Raw genomic sequence first — 23,551 nt, 5'->3', positions numbered from 1 at the left:
ATATAGGAAAAATCAATCATGTTCATAGTGGGCATGCTAAAGAGTCATGTTGATGAATTGCTCTCAACAGGGAGAACAGTAAAATAATAAAAGATCATAAGTAGGGCTGGCCATCTGTCCACGACATCTCTCACCCGTGGAGCTACAAGAGCTCCAACGATTTCGTGGCGACGAAGGGCATAGGATGTGTCCATGAGCTTGCCTATGACTAACTGGTTTCTCTCAGTCTTTTCAACTTCATGTATGATTTCTTCTCTCATTGTTTCCACAATGGCTGGGGTTTGATCCTTCGGCAGGTTGATGATGTAGTTGACCTCAGCTTTTCGAGCTTTCTTTATTTTTTGATGGGGGTGATCATTGTCGGGGTTGTTTCAGCTCCGCCTCCCTGTGTTGATGGCTACTTCTGCAACCCCAGCTTTGGCCAGATTTTTACCGTAAGACGCAACCTCGTACCCTATGTGACGTTTCCATCCCAACTCCCTGTCTTCACCAGCCATCGTTCTGAGACATGGATGAGCTGTAATCAAAGCTTGAGCAGCCATTGCCGTTGTGGGGCGGGGCGGCAGTGGCTCAGTGGTTCATGTAGATTGTCTACAAACCGGAAGGTTGGTGGTTCAATCCCCGGTTCCACCTGACCAAGTGTCGAGGTGTCCTTGAGCAAGACACCTAACCCCAGCTGCTCCCGACGAGCTGGATCGCCTTGCATGGCTGACACCGCCGTCGGTGTATGAATGAGTGAGTGAATGGGTGAATGTGAGGCAATATTGTAAAGCGCTTTGGTGGCCATTGGGTCTGTGAAAGCGCTATATAAATGCAGTCCATTTACCATTACCATTGCCAATTCCCTTTCATGTGGGTATGGTTTAAAACTGTAGAGCGTTTCTGCCATTTTTTAAAGGATTTCACTCTTCTGTGACCTCTTTAACTTCAGCAATTTTCCTGATTCTTCATAAACACGGTTTCCTTCTTCTAGTATATGCTCCATTTCATAAACAAAACCAGGAACAACAAAGTGATCAGGCCAACTCTTCTGGCGCTGTATCGCAGGTACATGTGGGAGTATGTCTGTGTCAGAAGATCAGGTCTGATCAGATTCAGGTCTGACGACTCTCAATGTGCCCTTCTCTGGTAACTCCTGGATGTCCACAAGAAGACACAGATCACCATCAAAGTCCGGATCCTCATAGTGCGTGCTAAAGTCTCTGTCCAGTCTCGGCTTGAACCTCTCTTGCATTATTTCTTTCAGCTCCTCCACTGACTTTGGTCGCTCAAGTAGAGTAAGCTTCAGGGCGGTGTCTCGTGCAACACACACACACGCAGCACATGCTTCTGGGCAGCAGCCATCTTTTGGTTCCTAAAAGACACGTTAGTTTTCATGGAGAGTGAAGGTGACACACACAGCATATGCATGTCCACACAAACACTGGGACGCCACTTATACGATGGGATGTATGGAAGGCCAGCTGCTGTAGTGGGCAGTTTATTCATGGACCCACTGGTCCGCACAGCTCCAAGAGAATGTCATCTGTGTGCCTGCTTCAACAAATCTTCAGGTCAATCATATGAAACGTTTGGGTGTCGAGAGCAATCCTCCAACTATGGTGTAAGCGCAGAGAGGTTTTTTGTCATTTAGCTCTGATGGGGTGTGAACAGCCAGATTGATTGGGAAAAGTTTGTAAGATCTCAGGTGTTCAATGTAGTGTGATGTGTGCTCTTGGCAAAGAAAGACAACACTACTGTTAACCAGGAGAACCTGTTCAATTCTACAGTAATGAGGCAGTCCTCCCTCTTGTTCCACAGACTAAAACATTCCTACATCATAATCAGTTCCATCAATGCAGACCTTTGATGTGCTGTAAATAACATTGCTTGCTGTTATTTGTTCAATGTATGTCTTGGTAACATTTGGAAGCATTGATACCAGTACAGAAGAGACATTTGATGTCATTTGATGAAGAATCTTGAGGCACTGAGATGGTATGCTACCATGTATTGATGCCTGTCTGCAAGTGTTTTTAACACATTTTTAAAGTTTTGTGTGTCGTGTACACCTCTCTTGAAAAAACGGTGTTTACCCTCAAACCTCATTGTCCACAAGTGTGCAAGGGGCCCAAAACAGCGTACAAGGTCAGGATAGTGTTCAATGTAGAGATGCTTAGGACGGAGTTTGAAATCTGGAAAGGCTTTTTTCAGCATCTGTCTATGATCCTATAGCATGACAGCCTGTCAAACGCATCCACCCTCTTCTCTCGGCTCGTGGACTCATGTCTACAAGATCAATGAATAAACAATGAAGAAAGTGCCAATGAATGACTGCTTTGAGTAGCAACATTACAAATAATAATCATCTCGTTCATTAGACTTCAGATTGCTTACCGTGTTTTTCCAGCAATCTGCTCAATCAGACGCTGTGCCAGTAATGCGTCTGTCGGAGTCCTCATCCGGTAGTGCTTCTCGTCTGTTTCCAGAGTGTGTCCCAAGAGCCGAGCCACCGCGTTCCTCTCCACCTCCGGCAGGTTCTCAGCAGCCGTCTCAAAGGCTGTCCGGGCGTCACCGCTGCTCACTGCTGGAATGTTGTACCTAGAACACAGGGCAACATTAGAATGCAAAAGAACAAGCGGACCATGTGCACATTTGTGTACTTTAGATTGAGTAAAAAGATTATACAGATATGCATAAATGGCACTTACTTGGCATGGAGTCTTTTTAGGTCATTACAGGGGTTGTGGATCGGCCTTCCCGTGCTGGAAACAAAAAAATGGCCCTCTGCCGCCGCGTCGTCCCCTGACCTGAGCCCCTGGAGCATCACCGGCCGAATTTGGTCAAAGTACAGGCCAAACCACTGGGAAAAATAAATAAATATATTTCAAAACACACACGCACATGCACATGCACATGCACACACACACACACACACTCACACACACACACACACACACACACACACACACACACACACACACACACACACACACACACACACACACACAGATATAATGTAATTTTGAATACAAACGTACATGTTCCTGGTCAGCGGTCAGAGGAACTTCAGCAACTTGTGATGCAGCAGTTTTATGCTCCTTCACCACCACAGACGAGCCGTTCTGAGTACGGGTTCTCCCCTGCCATTCCTCAACCTGCAAACACACAGTTGTGCACATTCGATGACAGGTCTCACTAATAATCAAAAGGTACACACACATCTGTGAACCACAAGAGATCAGGAGGCATTGATGAAAAAAATAAAGGTTTCTAAAATACACTTACGGTCATGTTGGTAACAACACCGGGCCGCTGGAGGAGCCTGAGCATAACGATGGCCACCAAATAATAGAGGACCAGCAGATGGTCATGCTTATCAAGGGCCTCCCCAGAAACAGCTTCTGGACCCTGGAGTTTCCCCATAACCATCAGAAAATCCATGAAGGCATCATCCAGGATTACGACACAGTCTGCCGGCAGCTTCTCCTTCCCGTAACCCTAGTACCTGAGAAATAAAATAGTAATGATGAGCTCACCTGCGATTTCCGTTTAATTAGGGCAGGGTATCGTTCAAAAAATTTCGATACCAATACCTTGATTTCGATACCGGTTCCTGAACGATACTATTTTCGATACCAATTTTATGAAATCCATTTTAACAAGATTACATAACAAATTACCTCAGAAAAACTTTAGTTTTTTTTTTTCAGTTTGACTCATGCTCCTTAGTCAGTCCAGAAAGGAACAAAAAAAAGCACAAAGGAAAAAAATATTTTTTTATAAAGAGCTCATGCTCACCAAACCTGAATTTGTTTGATCAAAAATACAGTAAAACTTGTAATATTGTGAAATAGTATTACAATTTAAAATAGTATTTTAATATATTTCAAAATGTAATTTATTCCTGTGTTGTCAAAGCTGAATTTTCAAAATCATTACTTCAGTGTCACATGATCCTTCAGAAATATGAAAACAGTTTTTGGAAACTATGATACATTTTTTCATGATTCTTTGATGAATAAAAAAATTCAAAAGAACAGCATTTATTTGAAACAGAAATCTTTAGTAACATTACACATGTTTTAAGGTCATTTTGTCACGGTATCAAATGAGGAGAAGGATTTGCAGGTTAACAGTGTTTAATAAAAACAAACTCACAGCCGTACACAAAATGATAATCCAAACAGGTGACACAGAGAAGGCAACAGAACAACCAGTGACATCAAACAATGAACCAGCAAAAGACACACACAAAGACACAGCTTATATATGCAGGTTAATGGGAAACAGCTGGTGACAAATGATCAATGATTAACAGACAGGAGTATGGGAAATGCAGTTCATGATACATATGACAGTGAGGGGAAGAGACATCTGGTGGCAACTCAGGGAACAACACTAATACAATACAATAACACAAAACAGTCTCACACTGTGACAGTACTCCCCCCTAAAAGGAGTGGCTTCCAGACACTCCATAAGACCAAGCACAAAAGTTCAGGTGGGTGGAGGGATGGAGGTGGATCTGGGGGAGGGATGGAGGGTCTAGAACCCCAGGGCGGGGCCGCAGGCGGTGCAGGGAGCCAGGGCGGGGCCACAGGCGGTGCCGGGAGCCAGGGCGGGGCCGCAGGCAGTGCAGGGAGCCAGGGCGGGGCCGCAGGCGGTGCAGGGAGCCAGGGCGGGGCCGCAGGCGGTGCAGGGAGCCAGGGCGGGTGCAGGGAGCCAGGGCGGGGCCGCAGGCGAGACCAGAGACCAGAACGGCGCTGGAGACCAGGGTGGTGCTGCAGGCATCTCCAGACACCAGAGCCGAGCTGCAACCCATGGTGGTGCTGGCGGTAACAAGAACCTGGGCAAAAAAGCACAAGAGGCCCTATGGGCCAGGTTAGCTAGGGCAGACAGTTCAACTAGCTTGGGGTCGGCCATCTTGGGCCAGGCAGAGAGTTCAAGGAGCTCGGAGACGTCCATCTTGGGCCGGGCAGAGAGTTCAAGAAGCTCAGAATCGGCCATCTTGGGCCAGGCAGAGAGTTCAGAGACCTCGGAGTCATCCATCTTGGGCAGGACGGAGAGACTTTCAGTCGTGACAGGAAGTGCAGTAGACTCATGTTCAGACCTCTCAGCTGTGACAGGAAGTGCAGTAGACTCAGGTTCAGACCTCTCTGCCGTGACAGAAAGTGCAAGAGATTCAGGTTCATATTCCTCAGCCGTGACAGGAGGTGCAAGAGACTCAGGTTCATCTTCCTCAGCCGTGACAGGAAGTACAGTAGACTCAGGTTCAGACCTCTCCGTCGTGACAGGAAGTGCAAGAGACTCAGGCTCAGACCTCTCAGCCGTGACAGGAAGTTCAAGAGACTCCGATTCAGACTTAATGGCCGATTCAGGTTCATGGGCTTGAGAGACATCTTGCTGAACAGAAGAGCAGAAAGCAGACCACACACACCACAGAGCCATGGTAAACACAGGAAATACTGAGTCCAATGAACATACCTCTGGTGCCTTCCTGAGAACAGGTGCAGGCATGATGATAGCCCTCCTTAGAACAGGTGACGCTGAGACAACAGCCATTTGGAGTGTAGGGGCAGGTATAACCCCAGCAGTCTCAAAAATAGGCGCAGGCATAGTGACAGCCATCTTGGGTACTGCTGCTGGCTTGGCGGCGGCCATTTTGAGGGCGGGTGCAGGCTTGGCAGTGGCCCTCGTGAAAACCGGCATCGGGGTTGGAAGGCCAGCCCTCCGCACTGACCCTAATGGAGTCTCTGCCAGACTAGACCTCAGACGCTGGGTTCTGGCATGGATAGGAGAGAAAGGTGAGGCAGCCATCCTGTGAAGTGGCTCTGGTGCGGCAGCCATCTTGTGAAGTGGCTCTGGTGCGGCAGCCATCTTGTGAATAGGCTTGGGTCTCCTCTCCATCTCCCTCTCTCGTGGCCGACGCTCGGGAAAGAGTGAAACAATCATGTCTCTAGCACTCGCTACATCCATAATTGACTCGGGTGTGGCAGCCATCTTGTGAAGAGGCTCAGGTGTGGCAACCATCTTGTGATATGACTCAGGTGTGTATTCCCGCAGGCCCAGAGTCCCAACACACAACGACCGGTGCGCACTACCTCCCCTCAAAAAATTGCTTGGACGGGGTCTCCTCCCTGACCTCCGAGAAGAATTCACCTTAGTCTTGGAAAAGACCCGAATCATCTCCCCGGTAAGTGCCTTGAAAGAGGCACAGCATGGGTCCCGTCTCTCCCACACCTCTGTTCCCCATGTGGCTGCTGGACCGGTCAGCAGCAGTAGCACGAACGCTACTTTCGATTCCTCAGTTTCGAAAGTCCTGTGATGCATATCTAGATGCAGAGAACACTGATTAATAAAGTCTTCACATAACTTAGGCTCACCAGCGTATCTCTCAGGGAAGTCCGTGCTAGGCTCCGGCTGACCACTCAACTCCGTGGGGTTGGGGGAAATGGATGGTGTGGGCGACACGGAACCACTCTGCAACAACAGGAGCTGTTGTTGCAAATCCGCCACCCTGGTACTCAGTGCCTCTCTCACCCGCTCCAAGTTGCTCTCCTGTGTCAGATCCATAGAAGTGATACAAAAATAACTCCGGCTACAGATAACTCCTGTGGCTGATAACCCGCTCCTTCCTTAATGGCTGGTTCATTCTGTCACGGTATCAAATGAGGAGAAGGATTTGCAGGTTAACAGTGTTTAATAAAAACATAAACTCACAGCCGTACATAAAATGATAATCCAAACAGGTGACACAGAGAAGGCAACAGAACAACCAGTGACATCAAACAATGAACCAGCAAAAGACACACACAAAGACACAGCTTATATATGCAGGTTAATGGGAAACAGCTGGTGACAAATGATCAATGATTAACAGACAGGAGTATGGGAAATGCAGTTCATGATACATATGACAGTGAGGGGAAGAGACATCTGGTGGCAACTCAGGGAACAACACTAATACAATACAATAACACAAAACAGTCTCACACTGTGACACATTTTTGATCACTTTAATGCATCCTTACTGAAAAAAAATTCTGACCAACACATTTTTGAACGGCAGTGTACATTCAGTAGGTCATTATTGCAATATAAACACTGTCAGAGTGATCAACAGGTATCTCTTCAGTTACCAGTCGAAGACGGAGCAACTTTCTGCTCTTATGTTTACTCCGTGCACTGTCAAGGGCTTCATCATATCTGTCGCGGTACCGTCTTTGCAGCAATTATTTTACCGCAAATACTGCATCGCACACTTGGCATCGAGAATGGAGAAATGTAGCCACACTTTTGATCGGCTTTTCCACATCTTTAAGGTATTGTGAGTGTGTGTGCCCGCGTCTCATTGAGTATGTGCGCGAGTTTGTGTGTGTGTGCTCGCGTCTCATATGAGAATGTGTGCATGGACAGTTTGTGTGCGCGCGCGCGTCTCATATGAGTATGTGCGCAGAGTTCCGCGCGTCTCGTGTGTGTAGAGTTTGCGTGTATGTGCGTGAGCGACTTTAGGCGTGTCGTTGTGCATTTCATATGTATTTGTTTGAGCACTGACGTATCGAACTCGGTACCCAGCCCTACGTTTAATAGATAAAAAAAGGAGTGAAAAAATCATTAAAAAACATACCGTTTTTGTGTCAACTCTTTGTTGACTTTCTTTGATATACCAGCCCGTATGCCGTCCAGAGGACTGATGAAGTCTTTACAATCACTGAAGAGACTTTTGTCCTTTGTGTGGATGCTGGTGGACATGATGATGTACTTCATGAACCTTAAAGAGAGAGAAATAAATGGTTGTTACAGTCAGTAGACAGCCTATCTGATAATTATCAGTTGACAGTTACATGATGTGTTTGTTACGTTACACAGTCCTGACCTCTTGAGACTCTTCCAGTAGTTGAGCACTGTATGCTTGGAGAGTTGAGTCTGGGTGAGTACATTAAAGTACTCTCGCACCTTCTCCACCTCCCGAACAAACAACAGGCTCGGCTCATTTGGGTCCATGTAGTGCATGAACCGGGAGACAGATTCCACCTGTAATTATACATTACACATTAAAATCTGCAGGGCTGAATGTAAAACAGGTTAACATGTGACCACAACACACAGTTTATGGATAAGAACCAAACCACATTTTGGCAACACTGTATTTAACAGTTAGTACCACAGTAATGACAGTAAATTATGCATAATTAAATGCAAATAAACCTCAACCAAATCTTAATCCTACCCTAATACTATAGCAGAGGTGGAAGTAACGAATTACAACTACTCACGTTACTGTAATTAAGTAGTTTTTTCGTGTACTTGTACTTTTATGAGTATATTTTTAAGTCTGTAATTTTCCTTGTACTTATGTACAAATTAAGTTAAGTAATGTACTTCGCTACTTTAAAAATCACATTCGTTACTAAGTACTTGTACAATTTGAATTAAATTAATATTCAAATCTTTGACCAGCATTTGGGTATCCAATAGAAATAACTGATCGTGGACGGGACAATAAAAACCCTTGTTTTGGACCGGGAAAAAAGCCCGGTTTCTGGAGAGCTATTCGTCCTCGCACGTCCTTCACTGCGAAGGTGTATTTTAGTGTTATCAAAGAACTTATATCTTTGGCGTTATGGACATGGAGATTCGAGATGCTGAATTCATTGAAAATTCCGAAGAAATACCGGATGACAAGTGCCCATGTCCGCACCTGGAGGAGTTGTTCACATACAGAGGAAGGAAAGGAGACAGCGTGCAAATGCAATGCAATCTTTGTTTGCCATCTGCAGTGATTTCGGCTTACAAGACTTCAGCCTCTAATCTCAAAAAAACACATTATGGTAAGAAGACTTATTACTATATTTATGTGATAGTTGTTTTCGTTTTTAATGTTGGGTAGACCTCACGATAATAAATTTGACTAAAAACATCACTTGAAACATGAGCTTCAGCGTTACCTAGGTGACGAGCACATAGACCAGAAAAAAAGATTTGGCATTGTAAAGTGGCGCTCAAAGTTAAATTGTATGTCATTGTCAACACATTGTTTTATTCATATTGAATCCGTGTTTTAAGCTTATAATGAAGGGTCTAATAATGATTCTTTCATAAAAACAGTCTCTTGCCGCGACCCACTGCTTCAGCATTACCTAGGTGACGAGCACATAGACCGTAAAAAAAAGATTAGGCATTGTAAAGTTGCGCTCAAAGTTAAATTTGATGTAATTGTCAACAAATTGTTTTATTCATATTGAATCCGTGTTTTAAGCTTATAATAAACGGTCTAATAATGACTCTTTCATAAAAACAGTCTCTTGCCGCGACCCACTGGCGTAACAGTGTAACTGCACTGATTGACAGCCTGTCTAGATTGCGCATGTGTCAGTGCTAAATGCTGATTACTTTTGAAATATTAGTAGGGTACTTTTGGAAAGCTTTCTTGTCCAGTCAGATTTTTTTTAAGTAAAAAACAAAATCTGTGTATAAATAAAATAACCCAACAAGCTTATTTATGTTGTCTTAATCTATCTTTCTTTCTAACTAACCCATCTTTCTTTCATTCTAACTAATCTTTCTTTCTTTCTTTCTTTCTTTCTTTCTTTCTTTCTTTCTTTCTTACTAATCAATCTTTCTTTCTTTCTTTCTTTCTAACTAATCAGTCTTTCTTTCTTTCATTCTAACTAATCTATTTTTCTTTCTTTCTTTTTAACTAATCAATCATTCTTTCTTGCTAACTGTCACGCTGCGGCAAGGATGAAGCAGAGAGAGAATCCAAGTGCAAGCATACATTTAATGAAACAAACAGGTAATCCAGGCGGAACACGGAACTCAGGACAAGAACAGGTAACAGTACATTAAACAACGACCGACAACCAACAACTGAAGCACAGAGGTTTAAATACACAGACAAACAAGCTAAACAAGATAACAAGGGGGTGTGGCTAATTAGAAACACCTGGGAGAACTAATAAGCAAGAAAAACTACAAAGGACTACAAAACATGACACAGAACAGGAAATAACAAAAGTGCACACAAGACAAGGGAAACACAGGACAGGAAACATTACACTAACTAATCTATCTTTCTTTCTTTTTAACTAATCCATCTTTCTTTCTAACTAACTAATCCACCTTTCTTTCTTTCTTTCTTTCTTTCTTTCTTTCTTTCTTTCTTTCTTTCTTTCTTTCTTTCTTTCTTTCTAACTAATATATCTTTCTTTCTTTTTAACTAATCATCTTTCTTTCTGTCTAACTAACTAATCCACCATTCATTCATTCTTTCATTCTAACTAATCTATCTTTCTTTCTAAGTAATCCATCTTTCTTTCTTTCTAACTAACTAATCTATCTTTCTTTCTTTCTAACTAATCTTTCTTTCTTTCTAACCTTTCTTTCTTTCTAACCTTTTTTCTTTCCAACCTTTCTTTCTAAGTAATGAACTAATCTATTTTTCTTTCTTTTTAACTAATCCATCTTTCTTTCTAACTAACTAATCCACCTTTCTTTCTTTCTTTCTTTCTTTCTTTCTTTCTTTCTTTCTTTCTTTCTTTCTTTCTTTCTTTCTAACCAATTATCAATCTTTCTTTCTTTCTCTCTTACTAATTTATCTTTCTTTCTAACTAATCAGTCTTTCTTTCTTTCATTCCAACTAATCTATTTTTTGTTCTTTCTTTTTAACTAATCTATCTTTCTAACTAATCTTTCTTTCTTTCTTTCTAACTAATCTTTCTTCCTTTCTTTCTAACCAATCTTTTTGCTTTCTTTCCAACTAATATTTCTTTCTTTCTTTCTAACTAATCTTTCTTTCTTTCCAACTAATCTCTCTTTCTATCTTTCTTTCTAACTAATCTTTCTTTCTAACTAATCTATCTTTCTTTCTAAATAATCTATCTTTCTTTCTTTCTAACTCATCTTTCTTTCTTTCTTTCTAACTCATCTTTCTTTCTTTCTTTCTTTCTTTCTTTCTTTCTTTCTTTCTTTCTTTCTTTCTTTCTTTCTTTCTAACTAATCTTTCTTTCTTTCCAACTAATCTCTCTTTCTATCTTTCTTTCTAACTAATCTTTCTTTCTAACTAATCTATCTTTCTTTCTAACTAATCAATCTATCTTTCTTTCTTTCTTTCTTTCTTACTAATCTTTCTTTCTTTCTTTCTAACTAACTAATCCATCTTTCTTCCTTTCTTTCTTTCTTTCTTTCTTTCTTTCTTTCTTTCTTTCTTTCTTTCTAATCATCTTTCTTTCTTACTAATCCATCTTTCTTTCTTTCATTCTAGCTAATCCACCGTTCATTCATTCTTTCATTCTAGCTAATCTATCTTTCTTTCTAACTAATCCATCTTTCTTTCTTTCTTTCTTTCTTTCTTTCTTTCTTTCTTTCTATCTTTTTTCTAATTAATCTTTCTTTCTCTTTCTTTCTTTCTAACTAATCAATTTGTCTTTCTCTCTTACTAATCTATCTTTCTTTCTAACTAATCAGTCTTTCTTTCATTCTAACTAATCTATTTTTCTTTCTTTCTTTTTAACTAATCCATCTTTCTTTCTAACTAACTAATCCACCATTTCTTTCTTTCTAATCTTTTTTCTTTCTTTCTAACTATTCTTTCTTTCTAACTAATTTATCAATACAAAATTAAACTACTTTAAACTTAAAACTACTTAAAACTTCTAACTACTTTAAACTTTTAACTACTTTTAACTTCTTCAAACTCTCTGGTCCGGCTTTCTCAAGCCAACTTAAAGTTTGTCTCAACAAACTTATTTTTTCTAGTTTCTTTTGCACTTGATCAGTGAGGCGAATCGATACAGCGTGCGCCGCTCCCCCCAAACGATCCTGTACTGTAGGTGGAGCCTGAAACTGATCGTCCTCCTTGTGGTGGTAGTCAGTACTACTGGCCTGTCCCTCACAGGCTCAAACGCGTAACCAAAATGACTAATTTTCGTGTGTATAGGACCTGCAGTTGCTATATAAAAAAGCTATATTGATATTTTTAATAATTTTTTTTAGTGTAATTTACTTTTAATTGTCATAAACAACACGTTATCAATGTTTTTTTTTTCCAGTTCAGTTAATCTTTAAGCCAGACAGAACATCAACCTGACCATCCAGAACTTTTTGTCTCTCGAAATAAATTATAGGCCATCCATTGATATATAGAAATGAATTGATATCTACCTAGCTCTATCAAGCTAATCGTTTATAAATAATAAATGTTGCATCACTGCATTTTTTTTTACAGTCTATGTTGCTAAACAACAATAACTTTAGCAGATTATTTAATATACCTCAATTCGTGTCGCTGTACAGGCTCCCCCTACTGGACGCATCAGGAACAACAGGGGCGTAAAACTGCCTGGGGCGTAGATCTACCGGCTCCAGGTCTGCAGCCTCCCCCTACTCGGGTCGCCTTGCTTAAGACCTGCTCCTCCTTCATGGCCTTGACCGCCACCTGGTGCATAGCCACGCCCCTGCCCAGCGTTTTTAGCACACGGCGCATCTCCCGGCGCAACCCGATAAGGACCGTCTTGCTGAGGCGGCAGGAGGTTGGAGGCGTTTCCGAAATGTAGTTCATAAACTGGGCAACATTCTGGGTATAGTGCCTCACAGTGGTCTCCTTCATGTGAGCCTGCCAGAGAGAAGAGATCCACCTGCACACAGACCAAAAAAAAACAACAACATCAGAAATCAGGAAACGCTCAATTTAAAATAGCATCACATATGCAAACTGTCTTAAAGTGCACAGATGGGCTGGTCATGTACAGAATCAGGTTTGCAGCAAAAACACAAAATTCAAAAAAGAATCCCATCAGAAATCTGACAGCGCCCAGACAGGCTGTCCGTGTACATACTGTACTACATACTGTCATGATAATTTATAATCACTATCATAATTCCATAATTAATATCATGTACAGAATCAGGTTTGCAGCATTAACACCACATTTAATACATTATACATTACATTATAGCTGTTAAGTGTGCATCATTAGCCTTAAAACTACAGGACCACGGACAGCTCCATTTTAGTACAATTACTTGAAAATATGCAAGTGTGAAGGTATAATTTTAAGTAAGTGTTCAAAGTTGAGTGTAAAATTACCTTTTTATAGATTGGTTTAGTCAGTTTAAAAAGTGCTGTTTCTAACACACTGCTGTGCTCTATCGCGGTCAAGTAAAACTTGTCAGCAGTGCAGAATTATGCAGTAATACAGAATCAGGTTTGCAGCAAAAACACCAAATTAAAAACTGCATCCCATCAGAAATGTATTTGACAGCATTACATTACAGCTGTTACAGGAGCACAGTACCTGCGTGACTCGTCATAGACATAAACAGAGAAGTAGTTCCAGCTACAATGTTCTTCCGCGAGACGCATGCAGTTCTGTTTATTAACCGTTTTGCGGAAACCTTGGAAGATTCCTTTTGGATTTTTAGATTAAGTTGCTTGCATGCAAGTTTAATAAATAGATAATGGGTTATGTATAATCAGCTTTCAAATTCCTTACGAGGTAATCGTAAGTGTAAACATGAGCGATATGCTTCCACATCACTAGAGGGCAGCGCTAAAACTCCCAACGGCACGGACGGAACCAAAGAAGAAGAAGCTTAGAAACATTCCGCGGTTCTGAGGGAATAAATCCGGAGTCAGACTCATTCACACGGTTAGCGTTCAAATAACTTCATGTACATTTCAAAACAACTGGTCTTACCATTATTTAGCCTAATGAGATGATTTATATTACAGTTATAAGTTAGAACGGGCGCAACATTTCTTGAGGTATTTTATTTTAGCCGAATAACTATTTTCAAACAACGTACCTAAACTGAATTTTACCTCTTCTGGACAAATCCAGTTTTATGTATCAGATTATTAATCATTTGCTGCACTTTGATTCAAAGATGTCATTCAATAGCTCAGTTTAGTTTAATTAGTATCTGTGTAATCAAATTGATAAGATATGAAGGCAAATTGCACAATTCAGTGAAACAGGACCAGGATTTTGAATTCAATGTTATGAAAGTCTTTTTTATGTAGGCTATCAAATAATAAATCCTCGATCATCTTTAAATTGGAGATGTCACAGTTTTTCTGAGGAAAACTGAAGTTTGAACTGAAATGGTTTTGTCTGAACTCTCAGTGAGGTTTATATCTGGAGAAGATCTGGTGTTAGATGAGAGGAGGATGAGTGGAGGCCCTCAGAGAGACCAGGGGCCCCCGGTGAGGTCAAGGGTCGCGGAGGAACAGATGCCCTCCACGCCAGGAGCCCATCAAAGTACAGTTTATCTCTCTTTGGTCCAGAATTTAATATACAATTTATATGTTTAGCACTTTCTCTAGTGGCAGGATAAAGATACTACACACACACACACATGCACACTCGCACTCACACACTCATACACACGTACACGGGTAGATGACAAATAAGGGTGAAACAGCATTTTTTTAAACAAAGTTCTAAATTGCTTGAGAATTGTATGAATTTCTAAAGTACAAATACTGTTGTTTTTGAAACTGTTAGAGGTTAGCAGATTTTTTTTCTCATTATGTAATTTATAAAGCTTTTCTCACAGCTCCAGGCAAAATATGTCCTGCGGTGTGACATGACATTACTATAAAATTCAAATATTGAAATATTATTAATTTCAAATACAAATCAGGTATGTTGTAAGTTTAACAAGTATTCTTAAAGAATGATCATTAAAATTCTGCATATTATTTTTTTCACAGCTGTTTTTCTATTATATTCTTTGCTTGTGCCATCTTTTACCAGTCACTCCAGTAGAAATATTGTGTAAAATGAGATTTTTTTTTTGGAAAATGTTTATTATTTTTTATATAGTTATATTATGCAATGTTTTCATATGCATATAATCATTTAAGCTATTTAACATAGTAAAAGTCGTTTAATTGTGTTTGAAGTGATGTCACACCACAGGACATCCCGTCACACCACATGACGAAATGAGACACTGTATGAACATTTATGGTGAAATTTATTGAATATTTTTGTAACAAACAAATTCATTTGCATCTCTATTTGAACATTAATGAAAATGCAACATATCAGTACAATCTTATTACTTAGTGTATGAATTTGAACTAAAAACATAGTAAACAAGACATACTGAATAATTAACATTTTGGAGGCGTCAAATCTGACCCAGTCATAAAGACCATTCATTCCTATTTTTAACTTAAAAGACTAAACAAAAATATCTTGTTTCTCAGAAGAAAGTCATTAAAATCATCCTAAAATAATTAAAAGCATGTTAAAATCATCAATTCAACTCTTTGAACAAAGATTCCAGTGAACAAGAGAAATTTGACTTCATCCTGTGCTAACCTTTCCCTGTACCTCCTTGTCCTTTCTTTGCTCATGCCTAAAAACTGACAAATCACTTTAAAAACAATGATCAGTGACTGTTAACATACACATACAACAAACAAATGAAGACAGATATATATATATATATTTATGTTTAATATATGTATAATATAGGTATATTATGTATAATGAAGACAGATATATATTTATGTTTAATATATGTATAATATAGGTATATTGTATATAATATTTGCAATATTTGTTTAATATATATAGAGAGACAGAGATATATTTATATTTGTTTAATATTGCAAACATAACAGACGAAAATCTAGCTAGACATCTGACTTAATTATGTCACACTACAGGATGGGCTGTCACACCACAGGACTTTTTCACTTTTGCAGCCATTTTGAGTAATTGCTATACAAGACTGACCTTGGGCATTACAGTAACTGAATAAGTTCATTGTTTTAAACCTGAATATGATTCTTTTTTAAAAATATTTTTCTTTTTTCTCGAACTAGATCAGTCTAGATCAGTCACACCACAGGACTATCAAAAATGGACACGTTCATGGTCTGACAGAAATTATGAAATATATCAAATTAATAAGAGATTAACACTCACATTTTAACCTCCTTAGCACATCCAAACGTCTGGGGAACTTCCTGGTAGGGGGCTTGACTAAAGGACCCCTATGGCGGTCCATGTAACTGCCAGTACAAAAATCTAATATCCTATGTCACACTGCAGGACAGCATTTTTGTTTCAAAACTAAATGTACTGTAAATATTATTTTAGTACTTTTTAGCATTTTGAAAACTTAAGTTAATTAAGTAAATACATACAAAATAATGCCAAGGCATTTATTAGCTGCTCCAAACATATCTGCTTTATTTTACTAATATTTACATTTGATGAGTAATCAATGTTACAGTCACACCGCAGGACATTTTGCTATTCACCTTGAAATTTGAACAACACCAAATATATTTTACGTCCCAAAATCATAATATTGAAATAAAATGATGTTCTATGCCCCACTGGCATGTGTTGTTTTAGTTGAAAAATGCAGTTCAATAAACATTTACACTTGATTACAGAAAAAACATGCGTCACGTCATCTGCCCACACACAGACACACAAGCGCACACTCACTCACTCACAGGATAGTGAGGATAGGCAGGATAAAGATACTACACGCACACACACGCTCACTCGCACTCACACACTCATAACACACACACACACGCTCACTCACACACACAGACACAGAAGCGCACACACACTCACTCACAGGATAGTGAGGATAGGTAGGATAAAGATACTACACGCACACACACGCTAGTGTTGTCACGATACTAGAATTTCTTACTTCGATACGATACCTTGAAAAATATCGATATTCGATACCATTTTCGATACCACGGAGAAAAAAACTGCCACAATATTAAGGTTTTTTATTTTATTTAAAGCTAAATATAACAAGTCTAAAACATGACAATGAGGTAGCCTATATTTTACATGAACAAAAATGTCCTGAAGTAGTGCACTTGTTCAAAAGCATTAATGCTGGTTAATACATTAACGTTATTTGATGAACAGATTTAAACGCAAACGTGTGTGCATTACACGCGAAAACAATGCTATTAGTGCTTTTAACAATACAGATTGTGTCAAAGCACTTAACAGTATCAAATTGGAGGATAGACTGTCAGTAATGTATAATAATAAGATAAAACATTAAATTTTCAGTTAAAGGCATTTCATTATTGAATTCAAAGATGTCATTCAATAGCTCAGTTTAGTTTAATTAGTATCTGTGTAATCAAATTGATAAGATATGAAGGCAAATTGCAGAATTAAATACTAATTTTTGAATAAAGTTAACCACTTAGCAGTCACCCCCCTTTTTGAGAATGTACATTAAAATGCACTATTCAAGCTTAAATGGTTGTAATTCAAGAATGCTTTGGAGTATAGACCTAAGTTTGGTCTTGTTTTAAAGGGAAAAAATAGCAGATTATTGCTGAAGTGAAAGTTAAAAAACGTTAAAAATTAAAGTATGAAAAAGTTATGGAAGTTTAAATTTACATTAAATCAAATATAATTTATTTCATATTTTTCTTTTATATAAAATATATATTTTACAAAATATGTTTTACCAAAAAATTACTATAAAATGAAAGCCATATATCTAACCAAGTTGTGTTCCAAATTTGAAGTTGATATCACAAAAATTGAAGTTCCCATGAGATTTTGTTTAGGCGTATTACCGAAAATAGCCACCGGGTGTCATTGAATTCCATTGAATTTAACTGTATGCATTCTAACATAACAAATTAATAAATTTCTGTCCAAATATCACTTCTGTCACTAAATATGGAACCTTGAGACTCAGACCTTTCTGACAATATGTGTTTTGTCAAGATTAGAAAATATTTTTATCATAAATTATGAAACATAATTATGCCCAAAAGGGGAGGAGCCTGATAAAATAATTTAGAGTACCGTTTCTATGGTAACACAATGTCCAATTTCAAAACAGTTTTCACAGGATGAATTCTGAGATCGTAAGCTTTCAAATGATACCTAATTTATGATAACTACTAAAATACGTAATGTAATAAAAAAAGGCGATAAAAAAATATAATATAATATTTTAGAGGATAATATATATGTTATACTTTTTAGAAGAAAATATTATTTTATATTTTTTTATTGACAAATACTAGATTAAATGTTTTATTATGAACTTTTAGCATGAAAACCAAAGTTTCAATTATTAAAAGTGTGTGCGTGGACTTTTTGTGACAAACGCCAGAAACGCCTGTTATGATGTCGATTTTTTGAGGTGCGCTCTTGTCATAAATACATCTATTACTGTTCCTGCATAAATTGTAACAAAAAACAGTGCTGAAATATCCATTAAGGAGTCTTAGACCTTTCCAACAATATATAGTTTGTCATGATTAAATTAGGATTTAATTGTAATATAGTGACGTAAACTTAGGCGTACCGTATACGGTACGGTGACTGTTAAGGGGTTAAATAAGCACAAGTTAATTTTTTTTTTTGAATAATGTGTTTATTATTTTTGATTATGCAAGACCGGTAACAGAGAAACACATTTCCATTTCGTCGCAGTTATTCCCCACCCCAACAAGAGAACATCACTCTCTTCTCCCATATAGAAATACACACAAGTCTCATACAAGAGACAATCTAAATGCAAAACAAATATTGCAAGGTACCCAAAAACCAATTATACATTACTGTACTTTACACATAAAAGTTACATTTTCCAGCAAAACAAGACAAAAAAAAAGAAAACAAAAAAAAAACCTCTATACATTGTTACACCTCCTGTAATAAATGACCAATATTATTGTTATTAATATAGTAATTAAACGGCTTCCATATTTCTTCATATACATCCATTTTGTTTTTAATAAAGTATGTTATTTTTTCCATGGCCATACACTGTGCCATGGCTTTAATCCAAGTTCCAATAATTGGTGGATCAGGCCTTTTCCAGCTAAGAGCTATCATTCTTTTGGCTTGTAATATAGCATAATCTATAAATTTACGCTGCTGAAGATTTAATTTAAGGTTCTTTGGATATAAATGTAGCAAAATCATTTTTGCATCTAGAGGAATATTCAAGGGTAAAATTATCTTTGTAATATTAATCACTTCCACCCAAAAGTCTCTAATAATGTTGCATTCCCAAACACAATGCACAAATGTACCCTGAGCCTCTCTGCATTTAAAGCATGTATCAGGAATATTTTTATTAAACCTATTTAGTTTGACTGGAGTTATGTAAGTCTGCATCAACCAGTTATATTGAAGTAGTTTTAAGCTAACGCTACCTAACTGTTTCTGAGAATTTTTACAGACTTGTCTCCATTCATCCTCAGATATATCCTCATTCAATCCCATCTTCCATAATTCAAGTTTCGGGGTTGTTGATTCAGTAGACCCTGATACAAGCCAGTTGTAAAAAACTGATATTAATCCTTTATTATTGCATTTCTTAGTAATTAATTCCTCCAAAGGAGAAAGTACTGGCAAGTTTAATGATTGGTTCTGCATGGAAAGAACAAAACTCCTTATCTGTAAGTATTTGAAGAAATGTTTTCTTGGAATATTATACTTAGTAGATATCTGTTCAAACGACATCAACGTTCCCTCCTCAAAAAGATCACTAATTTTGCTTAATCCCTTTTCAACCCACAACTGGAATCCTGAGTCCTTCGTGCCTGGTTTGAATAATGTGTTGCCCCAAATGGGACTATACTGGGATAAAGAGTCAGCTATTTTCATGTACTCTCTAACTTCATACCATACTCTAATCATATTACAAACTATGGGGTGCGTGGTGGCTGTTTTCAGTTGTTTAAACTTATCTGAATATATATACAAGTCTAAAGGCAACGCAAAACCACATGACTCCATATCCACCCAGGATGGTTTATTTCCAGATGAAAAATAAAACATCATAGTTCTTAATTGTGCAGCTAAATAGTACCAGTGCAGGTTGGGACATTTTAACCCTCCAGTTTCAAATGGAAGATATAGAAGAGAAAGACGAACTCGAGGGCATTTCTTGTTCCAAATAAATTTCCTAAATAATGAGTTAATCTTTGAGAACACTCCAGCTGGTGGCGCCAAGGGGATATTTTGGAATAAATACATGAATTTAGGCAAAATATTCATCTTCAATATATTTATCCTTCCTATCAATGAAATTGGTAAAGATATCCATCTCTCTAGATCTTTAGATGTTGATTCCATCATAACATTATAATTTGTAGAAATTATATTTTCTAATTGAGGAACAATTTTGATACCCAAATATGTAAAGCTGGGTGATATTTTCAAGGTAAATAAATCTGTTGTATTTGGACAACTATCTTTATTAAGCAGCAATAACGATGACTTTGATGTGTTCACTTTATATCCAGATATATTTCCGAATTGATTGATTAGATCTAAAAGTGCTGGTAGAGAGGTATTTAATTGTTTTAGGAATAACACTACATCGTCAGCGAACAAAGCTATTTTATGTTCCTTGCCACCCATTGTAATCCCATGTATGTGGTTGTTAGTTCTTACGGCTATTGCTAGCGGTTCTATAGCCAAAATGAATAAAAGTGGGGACAATGGTGAGCCTTGAGGGCAACCTCTTGTAATATTAAATGGCTCAGAAATCATCTCATTGGTTAAAACTTCAGCCACTGGGTTGGAATGTAATAATTTGATCCAATGTAAAAAGGAGTTTCCAAATCCGGATTTTGTGATAACGTCAAAGAGGTAAGCCCATTCGATCCTGTCGAAAGCCTTCTCCGCGTCGAGCGAGAGAAGAGCAGTATCTTTTTCCTCTTTTTGGCTATGCAAAATATTTAAAACACGTCTCACGTTATGAAATCCCTGTCTGTTCTTAATGAACCCGTTTTGATCATCACCCACAATGCCCGGAAGCACAGTCTCTAGCCTTTTTGCCAAGATTTTACATATTATTTTGGTATCTGTGTTTATTAGACTAATAGGTCGCATATTTCCACACTTTGTATTCGGTTTTCCTGGTTTTGGTAAAAGAATGATCAAAGCCTCTTTCATAGAATTAGGAAGACAAACACTATTATAACATTCTATATACATATCATGGAGTGGCTTAACCATTTTATCACTGAAATATTTATATAGGTCGATGGGCAGGCCATCAGGTCCTGCTGTTTTACCACCTTTTAATGTATTTATAGCCTCTATAATTTCATCTGCCGTAATCTCACCATCTAATTTAATTTTAAGTTCCTCAGATATTTTAGGAATGTTGAGATTATCAAAAAACGCGGAATGGGCATCAGTCGTGGCCTTATATTCAGAGCAATATAGCTTTTCGTAGAAATTTCTAAACGCTTTATTAATTTCCATCGGATCTACAGTCATATTTCCATTTTCATCTTCAATACTAGTAATTGCTCTTTCTGATTCCTGTTGTTTTATACGCCAAGCAAGAAGTCTGCCTGGTTTTTCTCCCTGATCGTAAAATTGTTGCTTTAATCTTAATAAATTGGCCGCTGTTTTTTCATGTGTTTTTTCATTATATTGGGTTCTTAACAATAGCAATTCTTTTAAAACATTATCAGTATTTTGGCCTGCTTGTAAACTTTTTTCCTTGAGTAAGCGAATTTTTGTTTCAAGTGTTTTAAATTTCTCCTGTTTCTCTTTTGTCTTCCTACTCGTATAGCTTATAATTTGTCCTCGTATAAAGGCCTTAAAGGCTTCCCATCTGATTATAGCTGATGTTTGGGTGGTGTTATGTTCAAAATAGTAATCAATTTGTTCCCCTAAGAACTCAAGAAATCTTTTGTCTTGCATCCAGTATATTTGAAATCTCCATTTAGTACGATTATGAGTAAACTTTGGTTCAATGTATGTCAAAGATACAAGAGCGTGGTCTGAAATAAGAATACTACTATACTGACAATTTCTGATACATGAAATTAGTTCAGCTGATATCAGAAAGTAATCTATTCTTGAGTATCCTTTAGAAGTACTCGACCAACATGAATATTCCCTTTTTATTGGGTTTTGAGCCCTCCATATATCCACCAGATTAAGTTCCTTTATAAAATGTTGTAAAGCCTTTCTAGACCTTACATGGGTGTTATCAATACCAGATGACCGGTCCTTACTGGGCTCCAAAACACAATTGAAATCACCTGCCACAATGTGTTTTCCGGGCATTGTGGAGATTCTCAAAAATAAATCATTATAAAAATCTGCGTTATCATCGTTAGGTCCATATACATTAACCAGATTAATTCGAGTTGCTAGAATGTTTCCCTGTACAATCAAAAATCTACCTTTGGGGTCTTTAGTTATTTTACCAATGCGCAAAGGAATAGACTTATGTATCATAGTTATAACTCCTCTGGAATTCGAATAGTAAGCTGAAGACAGTACCTGACCTGGCCATCTACGCTTAATTTTGATTATCTCATGATCTAACATGTGTGTTTCCTGCAGGAACACAATTTTGGCTCTTAGCTGTTTTATTCTACCCATTACTTGTTTTATTTTAGTAAGTTTACGTAGGCAAAGGTATAGGTATAGATGAAAAAAAACTTACTACAGTATTCCATCCGTTGCTCCTCGAAATACCAGCACTTTTGAGGTACGTTTTCCATTATTATTATTCCTCACAGCGCTGCGAGACAGTAGCCTGGTAATACCAAACTCTGCTACTTCGCTTTGCTTCGTAGACAGAGTCTGGAATGGCATAATAGAGAAGTGTTTTCTCTTGTGCGGGGGGGCGCTTGTCTGAAGTTTAAAATCATTGGTTACCCGTAAGCCAATCACATAACGTTTGGTTATGGCGTGTGTTATGCGCATGCTCAGCCGCATCTAACTTCCACTGTAAACACACGTATAATGCGAAAACAAAAACCATCGAGCGAAACACCGGAGTGAACATGGCTGTGAACGACTTTTGCAGATTATGTGAAGTAAATCTATGCATCCACGGTACAATCAGCGTCTACGTCACGGCTCTCAGCCCGCCCTCTGTTCATTGATTGGCCCGGCTGTTTTCAGGCCGGTGGAAAACGGAAAGCTATGACGCTGTCTCAGACTGAGTACAGAAGCGAAATGAAATTGAGCGGAAGTACGAAGTCTGACGTAGTCAGGCTAGCGAGACAGTGTAAACAAGTGCAATGATCTGAATAAACTTGATGTGTTTTCTCGAGCTGATATGTGGGCGTTCACAGTTTGTATGGGATCGTCTCAGTCATTTGCGTTTGAATAGCGCGCGCTCTCCGTGGGCGGGGCAGATTAAAACGTAATGAGCTGAGATGAGAACGACTGACATCTCTCTCTTTTCATAAATATTACATAAACAGATCATATTTTTTTTATATATAAATTACTTCATTTAAAAGAAGATAATTCAAGCTTCATGCCTGTGTCTGTGTGCCTGTTTGACTGAGTATTCGCTGAGTTATTGTTCATTTTCGGACGCGTTTCAGAATGGACTTCACTGGCAGAGAGAAGGCAGAACTCGCTTCGTGTTTATTTTTCTTTATTTAGCAAAAAGCACAACACTTTGTTTTTATTGTGAGTATACACAAAAATAATACACATTTAACTGAATCGATTGATGTATGAAACTTGTTTGTAATATCAAAGTCAACAGAGCAAAATGAATCTCTTTTGAACTGATAAAAAAAAAGCGAGCTGGTATC

The 23,551-nt window shown here is 38.3% G+C and overlaps 2 protein-coding genes across 2 annotated transcripts in view; one reads left to right on the top strand and one right to left on the bottom strand.

Moving 5' to 3' along the window:
- Positions 1 to 3,456: 3,456 nt before the first annotated feature.
- On the bottom strand, positions 3,457 to 12,393 carry LOC309488952 (uncharacterized protein). The gene is made up of 4 exons (XM_082157402.1): positions 12,255 to 12,393; positions 7,859 to 8,016; positions 7,610 to 7,753; positions 3,457 to 3,487 (listed from the first exon to the last, which is right to left on the bottom strand). Exons 1-4 carry the CDS (start codon positions 12,294 to 12,296, stop codon positions 3,481 to 3,483), a joined length of 351 nt encoding a protein of 116 aa, XP_082013528.1. The 5' UTR covers positions 12,297 to 12,393; the 3' UTR covers positions 3,457 to 3,480.
- A 1,587-nt stretch (positions 12,394 to 13,980) lies between these two features.
- Positions 13,981 to 23,551, top strand: part of LOC309488882 (uncharacterized protein) — a gene marked incomplete at its 3' end in the record, with an annotated part of 120,423 nt that continues 110,852 nt past the window's right edge. The window contains exon 1 of the mRNA XM_082157300.1: positions 13,981 to 14,243. Within this exon, the coding sequence (XP_082013426.1) occupies positions 14,087 to 14,243 (157 nt within the window). The 5' untranslated portion in view covers positions 13,981 to 14,086. The remainder of the gene's footprint in view (positions 14,244 to 23,551) is intronic.

Source organism: Leuciscus leuciscus (assembly GCF_965113295.1).
Source record: "Leuciscus leuciscus genome assembly, chromosome: 24".
In the NCBI taxonomy this organism is placed as follows: domain Eukaryota; kingdom Metazoa; phylum Chordata; class Actinopteri; order Cypriniformes; family Leuciscidae; genus Leuciscus; species Leuciscus leuciscus.
This window is presented reverse-complemented; position numbering and strand designations above follow the sequence as displayed.

Bases quoted from the DNA above. Each gene is read 5' to 3' on its own strand.
- LOC309488952 (XM_082157402.1), bottom strand. From the start codon at position 12,296: ATGCGTCCAGTAGGGGGAGCCTGTACAGCGACACGAATTGAG. The intron at 8,017-12,254 runs GTATATTAAATA...GTATAATTACAG, and splicing joins GTACAGCGACACGAATTGAG to GTGGAATCTGTCTCCCGGTT. The intron at 7,754-7,858 runs GTCAGGACTGTG...TCTCTCTTTAAG, and splicing joins TACTGGAAGAGTCTCAAGAG to GTTCATGAAGTACATCATCA.